Source organism: Platichthys flesus, chromosome 5, assembly GCF_949316205.1.
Source record: "Platichthys flesus chromosome 5, fPlaFle2.1, whole genome shotgun sequence".
In the NCBI taxonomy this organism is placed as follows: Eukaryota; Metazoa; Chordata; class Actinopteri; order Pleuronectiformes; family Pleuronectidae; genus Platichthys; species Platichthys flesus.
The window spans coordinates 10,974,080-10,986,742 of record NC_084949.1 but is presented as its reverse complement, the minus strand read 5'-3'; the positions used below and the strand labels follow the sequence as shown (position 1 = coordinate 10,986,742).

The 12,663-nt window shown below is 38.5% G+C and overlaps 1 protein-coding gene across 1 annotated transcript in view; it reads right to left on the bottom strand.

The window, feature by feature from the left end:
- rbm20 (RNA binding motif protein 20) overlaps nt 1-12,391 on the bottom strand; it is a 43,585-nt gene extending 31,194 nt beyond the window's left edge. The window contains exon 1 of the mRNA XM_062386932.1: nt 12,270-12,391. Within this exon, the coding sequence (XP_062242916.1) occupies nt 12,270-12,391 (122 nt within the window). The remainder of the gene's footprint in view (nt 1-12,269) is intronic.
- Nucleotides 12,392-12,663: the final 272 nt, after the last annotated feature.

Genomic DNA, 12,663 nt, shown 5'->3' with positions numbered 1-12,663 from the left:
CTGAAAGAGACAGAGAGAGTTACTTAACATCAATGAGTCAAGTGAAACAATAAAATGAAGAGGATGAGTCTTTCAGTCATTAACCTACATGTTTGATAACTGAAAATCCAAAGTTTAAGAATGCAAAACATTTTAATAATAATCACAACCCCACGTAAAGAGTGAGAAATAAAATCGCATTTACTTTGAGCTTCAAACTTGTTGTGACATCAACACACTGATGATGTCTGATCATCTGTCTTATTCCAACAGTTATAACTATTTTTGTGTTACATAAGGTTTGTGCCCACAGAAAGTGCAGTGACTCACTCCAGACCCACAGACCTATTCATGACTCACCACTGCACCCAAAATAATCATCATCATAATCCCCGACAACAACAGAGCCCGTCCGCTCACCGAGCCATCACAGTCAAACAAAAGGAATAAAAGTTTTCAAATTGCATTCACATATCGCTCAAGGTAATTGAGAAAAACAACAGTTTAGTTTAAAATATGGAAAAAGCCACATGGACATCTCTGATTACTGACCAGCTACATGTAAATCTTTATCACAACCTCACAGAACATAAACACGTTCTCTTATTTCGTTTTCCCACTTTCTCACAAAAACACTTTTTAATTTTCTGATGTAAAAACATCCGATGAAACATTCAACACACACACAAAGATGCTATGCTGCTGCTACGGGGGGGGGGGGGCACAGTGAGATCACCTCAGTTTATTGAGTTTGGAAACTGTATTCATAAATGACTGCCATTAAATCATCATTAACTATTATGGTGCACAGAGTTTGCCAAAGTGACCTTGGTTTTGATTACAGAGTGGGCTTGGTGACAGACAGACTTCTCACTGGTGGCAATGTTTTCTCTTGAGAGTCTCTTTTCCGATTGCCATCCCACTCAGCCCATTTGAATCTAATCCCTGAATGTAAATGTGTTCTAAAGTTCTGTGGGATCCCGCTGGTGTAAAATCTGTGGGCTAAAGTGTGAAATAGCTGAAGGGAAGTGAGGCTAGGCTGATGTGTAACTGTAGCTGTAGTGTTTCTTTAAAATAGAGTTCCTTTATTGCAGACCTTTCACTCCATGCAGCACCCAGGAGACATCACTTCTTACATTAAACTCTCCTCTCACCACAACTACTGACAGACACTGTAGATAATATAATCTATCATGGAAGTCTGCACCTATTTTCAGAGGGAGAGCTGAAGACACCCCGACACAACATGATAAGATAAGTTAAAATAGTCGTGCATGAAACAGCACTAAACTAATCACAAGCAAGTAGAAGCAAACATACGTAGATACAGCAGCTGGTTTTACTTGTGACTCCAGATGAGGTAGTTGGGAAAAAAAGTAGTGACAACACAAATTGTAATGTTGTGCTGATTTTGTACACCAGCACAGTGGAATTCAAATACAGCCTCACTCTGAGGTAAAACAACTGACTGTTTATAAATATGTATGAGATAACAGTTGGAGTGCCCCCTGGTGGCTTGCTGCAATTTAGGTAATAAACCCATGTTAGTGGATGGGACATGAACCAAACTATCCATCCCATCACTTCATTATCTATGCAAATGATTCTTGCTGTTTTGGGTTTATACCCTCAAGGTTGAATGCACTTATTGGAGGCAGCTTTCTATAAAAGTTTCAACTAAATGATATGTAATGTAATATAACGCTTATTCTGGGAGCTGGAGCCAATCCCAGCTGACATAAACAGGGCCATGACACAGACAAACAACCATTCACACTCACATTCACACCTACAGTAGCTTTGGAGTCTCCAATTATCCCGAACCCCAATTTGGATGTGTTGGAGGAAATACCAAGAGAAAACCCACGCTGACACGAGGAGAACATACCATCTCCATACAGAAAACCCGAACAGGAAAACTTCCTGCTGTGAGGCGAGTGTGCTAATGACCATGTTATTTTTTTATATTACATTGTTTTTACTTACTTGATAATTAATTGACGGTGAAACATCATGTTTGACATGCTGAGACTGACTCTGGTGACCGACTCAATACACACTCCCTAACACAATCACTTCTGCACATTCTCTGGTTCCAGTGAAGTCAAAACTACACTCTGGTCGCACCCCCACCCCAAGTTAACATAAACAAAATCCAATTAATAATATATCATATTCAATACATGGCCACAAATCCTTTAAAGCCAAAGACTGCATGGGGTCACATATTTGTCATGCTCAACAAGCCCTGTCCTACATCCTTGTTGTTTTTATCTCTGGGGCTTTTGGTCCCAAATTACTCCATTGTCTTTGTATTTATATGTTTCTGATCTTTGTCCTGTTGGACTGTCCTAAAATAAGGTCATGAGACCTACATTGAATCCACACGCCTCCTAACACATCGGTAAACATCCTCGGCTGAAAGTCATTGAAACACATCGCATTTAATTCAAATGCAATGCTATGTTGAAAAATTTTGAATGAAACTTTTATCAATGTCCTAATATTTTCTGACTGGAAAGTGTGTAACACATAGACAGAGTCATGAACAAATAATCTCTCTTTTGTATCTTGACACACGAAACAACAACCTGACTGTCAAAAACTCCACACATCAGCGGTCCTGTTCACTTCCTTCTCTGGTTGACAGAGACTAGTCACACAATAAATACACAATGCTCCATAGTGGATAACAAACATTATTATCCGTTAATTGAGCTGTAAATGTATGTCTTAACCCCTTACTCTGACTAAATTTTAATCCCAGTACACCTGCTGGTAAATGGAGGCGGGGATGGCTGCGTGACTGTTTTACGTGGGGATGTGTCATATCTGATAATCGATACACTGTGCACCTGGTGCCTCTTCAGAAAGCATCTGCTCTGAATGTGCCAGGGTTTATACCTGCTGCCTCAGCCCGGCAACTCAGAAGTGAGAAAACCAATAGGAACGGTTCAAACTGCAACATGAGCCAAGCTCATTACATGACTATCTTATCAGTACCACAAATCACAGCGTCTTTAAACTGTCACTCCTTGCAAAGTCAAATAGATATACGAGTGTGAACAGAGTTGATTAGTCTCCAGTAATAAATGCATAATAAACACTGTGAAAACACTAAGACAGTTAATTAGACTGAGTAGGACTGAGGTTGGAAGTGGACTTTCTCTGATGTATTAGCACATCTATGTCCTCGCAAGAAACTGCTGACCTTAGACCCATAAATCTGGATCTGTATGACAAGGTAAGGCGATACATGTAAAGGCTCTTTTTAGAACCTACATATTGCTTTACATACCCAAAAACAAATAAGCCTGTGTCGTAAGGCCTAAGTACTTTGTACACATAAGACATGTAAAACATTACACTGAATAATCACACAAGGCCTGGCATCAATAAAACATCCTTATATTATTACAGACAATAGTAGTAACTTAATAGGGTGGAGTATATGTGTGTGTGTGTGTGTGTGTGTGTGTGTGTGTGTGTGTGTGTGTGTGCATGTGCGTTCCTAATCCGCTAGCTATCTACACTGTCCACTGAAATTCCTACTTCCAGTTATTTCCTACAAAAAAAATTGAACACAGGATGAAAGAGATGCCAAACTCCACTGTGCTGCTTTCTTTACTTGTGTTTTCAGGATACACAAAGGTAAACTATGAGGAAATGTGCCAAAGGTAGCACAAACCATGCGAGCCAACATGCATGCTCACAGTAAATCAGCCATAGCAACTAGAATGGCACTCAGTAGAGCGCATGCTTCCTCCAAGGTGCACCAGTCCCGTTGTGAAACCACATTTAATTTCACTGGATCTACAGATGAAAACATTGCCTCATTAGCGGAGGTAACTTACATTTCTTCCAAAGTAAACTCCTCAGGGTGAAATCATTAGCTGTTATACTTAAAAGAACGTGTGCTTTGAAAATTTGTGTAAATACCACACTTGGTGGAATTACGTTGAACTGGGTCAAATTAATTTAGATAACACATTAGGACAGTTTTCATTTGTTTTATTTTCACAATGATTTGATAGTTGATCTAATGTGGATAAAGCTACTCCAAAGAACATATGCTCTGGCGACCTTAACGAATAAAACATAATGTTAAAAAGTTGACATATTCTGTGGACAAACTTGTTAAGCTTGTGGGAGGACCATAGTACTAGGGTCAACTTCAATTTCACCTATACTCATGAAGCATAAAAGCCCAAAAATAAAACAAACAAGATTAATAACAGAATGAAAATGGGAGAAAGTCTTAGAGAGTGACGATACTCAAAACAGTCAGTAAAGAGTCTGTAAATCCCAGTGGAGTCATGACTGTTTACCCGAATGGCACCATTAGGTGTGTTGCAAGCGTTGCAAGGCATGATCAATATGAGATGGTGATTGGGAGGGAGACACAGCCTTGGCACTTAATTGCCACCCAGTTAAATGACATCATAAAAGTTATGAGAAGGCTTGACATCATATTAGCCATTTAATTCAGCTAAATCCGGGACCAGCTGACTTACTCTCCTGTGGGAGTATAATTAAAGGCTTATTGAAAAGACAAACACAGAAATATCTCCCTGGTCCACAGCGGTTAGCAAACACAATCAGACACAGTGACTCTGCCTACTGACGTCAGGGTGGGTGAATCACATTTCAATCACAGATCATTTATCTGATGATTATGAATAATTATAGGAAGGTAATTATCACCCCTGGCCTCCCCTCTGCCTGCCATGGTGCTCTCTCTCTCTCTCTCTTTCTCTCTCTCTTCTCTCTCTTCTCTCTCTCTCTCTCTCTCTCTATCTCTCTCTCTCAGAGAGTGAGTCTGGCATCTCTGCTATTAGGGACCTATACATAGCCTAACCCTGCTGATGAGACAGGAGGGCACTCGTTCATCCACACCCTGACAGTGATAGAATTTAAGTCCTAATTCAATAATCACTACCAATTCAGCTTGTTTGATTTATGCAAACAACTATTTTCAAATCAAAGTACAAAGTTAGAGTAACCCTTCACATAGGAGAGACGATATCTGCTGACATTGTGTGGCCATGTTTCAGTCTGCCTGCGCACATTCCTCTCTTTACATTCCCTGCCTTCTCCAAGACAAGACGGGATTGTACTAAATTATCACCATGCAGTGACATAAATTCACTGTCAACAATACTTCGTGCCCCGATTAGTTTGTGTTGCCTGCACTAGCATCCACAGACACACACTCATACACAGGTACACGCGTATAAGCATCACTAACAGATAGAAAAACAGATGCATCAAAATACAGAAAAATTAAAAAATCTAGTCATATCTGCTTGAGCTGCCAAACTAAAATCAATGGGTTTAATGCATTTTGAGTGCTAAGGCCAATTAAAGCTTTAGAAAGGCTACTCAAATGTATTTTTGATCATTTGTTAATGGCAAATTAGTTTTTCAGGTTATTTGTTTAAATAAATGTATCAAAAATAATTATATGAATGTGTCAAATCTCTCCCCTGAATATAATGGACAGAAATAGATAACTAGAATGAAGACAAACCCATTTTATTATCAGTTTGTTTGGTCCTCTAATTGGTTTGTTAGCACACTATCTTTTACTGACCCTGTGTGCGTGTGTGCAGCACCTGTTTGTGACAGAGCACATTTGATTTCTCGTATTCCGGCCTTCTCCCCATGTGGACGAAGGCAAGATGCCTTTGGGGTGAGCACACGTGTTGCAGCCTCCCAGGCCTCAGCTGTCGGTGCCGGCCTAACAGAGCAAAGCAGTGTGGCTGCGAGAATCTTACGACAGGAGGTGGCTTTATGTCTGAACTAAACACGCGCTCTCCTTCTGTTTAGGGCAACATGCATTAAGTTCTGTCTCCTAATTCATTGCTGTGGCTATAAAGCAGGCCGATATGAAAGCAGGGATTTGTATCTATTAATCAGGAAAACAGCATGAGTCGATACTGACATACGATACCAAGGAGGTTATGTTTTTTGTCTTTTAGCAGGATTACGTTAAAAGCAGCAGAACGGATTTTCGTGGAACTTTGTGGAAGATCAGGGACTGAAGAAAAGCTCATTAACATTCAGAGCAGATTCCATAAACAGGGCGGGTCAAGTAACTTTCTTAAACATTGTAACATATTCGTTTCAAACTACTATCTTTATGTAAACAATCTGTCAAGTACAGAGTGGTAAAATCTGCACAGTTCATCAACTGCCTTGTCTTCCATGCTGACATACACTGCTGAAACATTAACAGCAACAGCTGATTATTTTTAATTATCCCCAAATTACAGTTGGAGCAATTAAACAGCGCAGTGTTAATGTGTCCCACATGAAAAAGGTTCCTTTTAATTTGTTTATGTTGTTAACAATATTCTAAATTATAGTTTTCATATAGTCGTTGCTACAAACGTTTTCGGGGGGGCCCGGTAACATAAAGTTTACTGTCCACATGGATCCTTACTGTGTGAGACAAGATCTCAAAACAGAATCTGACTCACTTGTGACTCATGAGACCAAATGAGGGGATTAATTATAGTGAATTCAAAGTGCCCACATACCCGAGCCTACCTACATTACCTGATACTACTCAGAACCTGATCAACGAAAGAAAGCAAAAGACTGAAAAGGGCATATTTTACACAACCGGTCTCATTCCAATAAAATAGTTAAACTACTCTCTCACTGACAAATCTGCCTTTTTTCCTGGTTGAAGGTGGGAAAACAAGATTTACTTACAGTTTTAAAAAGAAAATTCTTCTGCAAACCAAAAGAAAGAAAAGGGTGTTTGTGTCCAATAATGGGATAACTGAGCTATGATTACAAAATATCATGGAAAAACCTTGCATCCCCTTTTCATTATTTTCACAGGAAATTATATATTATCCATGCAGAATAGAAGAAGTGTTACATTATAGCTATGTGATGTATCTGTCATTGACGACAGCTGTTTAATGAACAAACTACACAAAACAACCTTATTATCTTTCTCAAAACATTAAGCTTGGTGTATGTAACAAAAAGTGAAATGGTCTATCATTGGCAAATATTTATCTGTTTATGGGAGAGGACGGTTTTAAAAAATGATGATTACATTATAATAATATCATCGCAACTAGAGATTCTGTCCCATTTCTGTCCATCAGTCTTTCTACAGGAATGAAATCTGGTCTCAGGAGCCTTGGATGAGGGAATTGATCAGTCCTTACACAAAACATCTGTCAGACAAATATGTTCAAGATGCAGTTTTATTTTTTATTTTGTAATTTAATTCTGCAACGAAATAGCTGTCTAACTTCACAGACGCTATGCGCACACATAGAGAATTAAGATATTTGTTATTATTGAGAAAATGTCACACATGGAAGTTTGTATCATTTATTAACAAGTGTTGCAGCCTGCACGGAACTGCCTTAACCTCCCTTCAAATTTAGATTGTTGTTCACACCAAGCTTACAAATCCTACCGGCTCATATATTTAAGCGTCAATGACAGTGAAGGTACTGAGGACAATGCAACAGCCTGTCAAAGTTATCTGCAAATATCACTGTCGATAAACACAGAGGGGAACAATATTGTCTCTGCTATCTTTAAATGTAGAGCAGTATATAAAGACATATAAGCCTCCTTAACTCTGTCCACTGTCATTGTTCCAGATATCTAGACTTGTTAAGTCGAACAACTCAACGCCATGCGAACCCTTATGCACTATAAGACTCTGTGGTGCAGGATGAGAACCAGACAAATATCTAAAGCACACTTCACGTTTACGGATAAAATCTGTCATCAAAAGGTTGAACAATGTCCAGCTAAACAGTCAAATGGAAGTCAAATACAAAACTGACTAAAAACTGCAGCAGGAAACATTTCAATACTTGTGTTTTTGCAGCTTGAATCCAGGAGGTAATGGTGTTTTTATGAAATTGTTTTAAAGACTGTAGGCTCTATGTTTTGAAAATATGTTTGAATTTTTTGGTAATGGAATTAATCATAGTGTCCATGATGTTTTGAATCAACATAATTTTTGAAGAGCTTAAAAAAAATAACACTGTCCACAGTTGGATTAATAACAAAGTTGGTATCAGAATAAAATATTATTCAATCAACTATAAATCTAATGCCGAACTGGGGAAATACAATTTTCGGCGTCATGAATCAAAATGGCTAATATAGTAAACTAAGCTTTACATTACATTGTTTTTAGATTACATTGATTCAAGCTTTTGTCTTATTTACAATAAGTGCATTCAAACTTTAGAGGTACAAGAACTAGAAGTTGCCCTAATTATTCAACTTAAATGTGAAGTTAATCTTTAGCTGTTACACTGAATCACATTGAGTCCTAGTACAGTGATATTGAGGTTTTAGACATCAACATTATGCTGATTTAATGATCTGATTACAGGATGCACCATAGACTTGAATTAAGTCTCTGTCATGGGGCTCACCAAAATGGCCATGGCAAGTATGAGGCCTCAGAGGTCCCTGTCTGGTGCTATGCAACTGTCAGCCGTTTAACATCAAGATTAGCCGCAGTTGCTGCCACGTGTCAACACAGCAATGAACACATGCTTAAGGTGCTGGTGGGGGATGGAGATAGTTGTAAGACAACAGGAGGTGACACAAAATAAATACACAATGGCTGAAAGCAAGTGGTAGACACCTATGAGTGAGACCTGGTCACAACCAATCCACTGCTGCTGCTGCTGCTGGAGAAGAGATAACATCTCGTCCCTGGGGCAGTGAGGATTTCATGTTAATACCACAAAGTCCCCCTAATGGCGTTTTAAAAATGGCAGCCACGCCGAGTGTTGTTTATACGATTCCTTTCCTTTTCATGCAACCGCTTGGGATAAACTTTGAACAACTGTTGAGTGAAAGAAAAAAAAACATCAACATCCCTCTCTGAAATAACACAATTAAATACTAATGGCATTTATTTTGCTCAGTCCTGTTCGAACAAATGCCACAGGTTTCAAAGAAGACCCCCACGGTCACAGAGCTGTAAAGCCTGCTCACTAATCAGTCGTCACATCTAAGTCCAGACAAGCATGTGGCCAGAGCCATGTGAAGTCCGTCAAATTAGCTCTTTCTAATGGGAGAGGTCGGAAACTCTCACCTTGCCAGTCAAATTGAGTTACCTTTGGGGATGTGTGCCAATATTTATAAATACTTAACCACATACTCAGACAGACAGAGATAGAGGGGCAGACAGAGAGATCAATGTGGCCTCTTTCCGTTGTTATTTCATTTTTACACCTAGTTTTACCAAAGGAAAGCTTTACAACTTGACAGATTTAAAGCAGAAGGCACCTTTTATTATACTGGGTGACTTAAAGGCAATATAACAACATTTGGTGCCTTCAGGTTAAGTCAATAAACAAAGCTGCAGCTTTCCGACACCACAGTTCAAGAAGAGAAGAAACTCGTACGCACAAACTAGGTAGAATTATATTTCCCCAAAACTCAAATTGGGTGGGATCTACCATTCCTGTGTCATTTCCACAAGTTAGTGTACTGATGAGGTGCTGCAGGGACTGTGGTCTGCTGAGACAACTATCCCCTCTATGACATAGTGATATAGAGCCAGCAGGTGGGGACGAGCACTTAGACGTAAAGCAGGAAAACAAGGGAAAGTGTGAACCCTAATGTGAAAATGATTTGGCAAAACATGTCAGCCATGCTTAACTAATCTCTCTGACCACAACTCTGTTGAAGTGCTCATCACCGAACCAAAAGAAAAGCAGGACTGTCAACCCACAACTCTGACCACCTGGGTCCTTGGGTCACATTAGTCATCATACCACATGTCTCGGACTCGTCTTGCTCGCCTGTGTCCAATATAAGGCGTTACGTTCGCAAAGTTAATAATATTATGTTATTTTCTAGCTTGAACTTAACAGCTACCAGTGTTTATTTTCACAGATTTACGCTGTGGTCCGTGTACTTACCAGCCACATGGACAATAATCATAATGCACCAAATCCACAATAACTATATAAAAAGTCTTAACAGATCATTTTTGCCTTTTACCCTATCTGTTTTTTTGTTTAGTTTTTTTGATAATTCACACCAGATTATTTTAGTGTATCTGCATTATACTAATACTAATTACACTCGAGCTGAGTAGAGTGGTATTTAAAAAACAGTCACTAGATATTTATAGATAACCTGATGTAACATATTATTAACGCTTCACGTCTCGTATCCTGCATTGTACTCGCAAATCACTTCCTTTATGCAATTAGACACATACAGAAATGAAAACAACCAACACCAGATGGCATCTTCAGAGAATGAAAACAAAGAACAGGTTTTATGACGCTATCCCTTTAGACCAGAACAAAATAAATTAATACCAAACATTATCTTGTAACAGTATACAAGTGAACAAAAATACCTTGACAGGTGTTGAGGTAGCTCCTGTGATCACAAAGAACGCACTGAAAATGTATTTGATAAATATTTGTTATGAGTTTATCTTGAATTTTCTTTTCTGTTTTGATTTACCTGAACATTTCTCCAACTTCCTTCATTATACACAGAAAATTCTGATCCTAATTGGGAGACAAAAGTAACTTTACTTAATTATTAGTTAAAAAGAAACAAACATATATAAGCTACTCCACTGCAGGTTAAATAAATGTTGTGATCACTTGCATGATTACGTTTGTAATTAATTAGTTTATACATACAAATTCTATCAAATCTAGAGGCTGTTGTTTTCGGTAGAGATTGTTAAACCCATGTGGCAAATTAGTTATTAATGATACTGAACTGTATTTAATAAAATGACTTGATTTACTATATTGTATATCTACAATACTAGCCATGGAAAGCCAATGACTAAACTAGAGTGTAACTGTAAATTATAAGTAGCAGTAACAGTACAGTTATAATGGCCTAATTTTACACACTTGTGTATTTGGCCTTTAGCGGTTGTGTGTGAATGGACAAAAATATCTAACGGAAGAAATCTGATTAGCTTTTTTTGAAAATCCTGATGATAAAGCAGAGCTTCCATAGGTTATTCATGATCTAAATAAAGCAGCAGGTTTAAATCCATGTATGGACTTTAACTTTGTTATTCAGCAAACACAATTTTACATGCCACTAACACAACATACAGAAAATATACAATCACTTTGAGATCTTAATCATTATTTTCTCTGTGTCTATGACAAATCGTTACGCAGTGCAGTTCCCTTAAAGTACACAGTTCACCACTTATCAGGACAGCAAGGGACGACACTATCTTAAATACACACAATCTGATGTACTACAAATTACATGCATGTTCACATTGCCCTTTGCTAATATCTAAATAAAAATGAATCTTGACTCATCAAAAATAAACTCTTCAGAAAAAAGTAATAGTGCTTAAATTTGCTAAATACAATATAGATCTCTGATTTTTTTATGGCACTTTTTGCTTTTGGATTATAGCTAAAATATGGGACATGAAATGTTTTGAGTACAAAGTATTTTAAAACCTCACACCATGTTAAAGCGTTGACATACTTAACATGGGGCTTTGACTTGTTTTCACAGCAAGAGGCCTAATGACTTTACAGAATGCATTTTTGTCCAACATGAACTAAGCGGTCTTATATCGTACATAGTTGAAATCATTATGTAGTATATGTACCTGTGTTTAACAAAGTTCAAACAACAAATAATAACACATCCATTCATGTACATGACTGTATGAAAATACCATTTATACCCCTATAGTCAAAGATGCTAAATGTGAGATAACATTGCAGCAGGCAGTGAAATTATTAACATTAAATATAAAAACAAATTTGGCCAGTTTTGAAGCCTTATATGCTGAGTTTGCTTGTAAATACAAATATCTTTTTTATTTGTATCTTTTCATCAAAAGTAAAACATTTAAAAAGTTTAACACACTTGTTTTACTACTCTTTCATATGTCATTTTGTTTAATTTAACAAAAGAGTTTCTTTACCAGTATGTTCAACTCCACAGCTCTGCATAAATACTCCAGTGCTTCACGGGAAGAATCAAAATACTGTGTTGTTGATAAAGACATCCAATTCAGACCAGACAGACTGCGGGACCTTTCGTGCAGGTGGACATTCCAGTGCAGATGTAATTCATTCTCCATTAATACTCCCGACCAGCACAGCTACTCTAGAAATGTGTGTATTCATGAGTGGCATCCCTCAAATCCCTGTGGAACAAATTCATTTTTCATACAGCCATGTGAGCAGACATGTGCCTGCCCTGCCCTGTGCACAGCACTGTACACAACTTCTGATTCTGTGTTGGACATAATTTCCTCTTACCTCTGCAAGAGTTCACCCGTTGTCTCAGGTGGATATCCGCCACTTTGTCCTTTTCCCAGCATTTTTGTATGGCCTTTCTTGAGACTGTCAGTGCTACTCGTCCGATCCCAAGATTGCTGCATGGCAAAACAAACTCCCTAGCACCACCTGCAGCCTTCACACCCCCGACCTCCAAAAAACACCCCCCTCAAAAATAACTACCACGATCCCAAGACAGCAAATCCTGATGAGGCAACTTTCTCTAGCCTGCTCTGGTTCTCTCTCCCCTCACTACATGGACAGATGACAGACAGGCCAGCAGGCAGGAAGAGAGCGGCTGGTGAGCACTTCAGCAGGGGCTCTTCCACAAAGCTACTCCTGATCGACAGCAACAAAGCCAGCAAAGCCCCTTCAG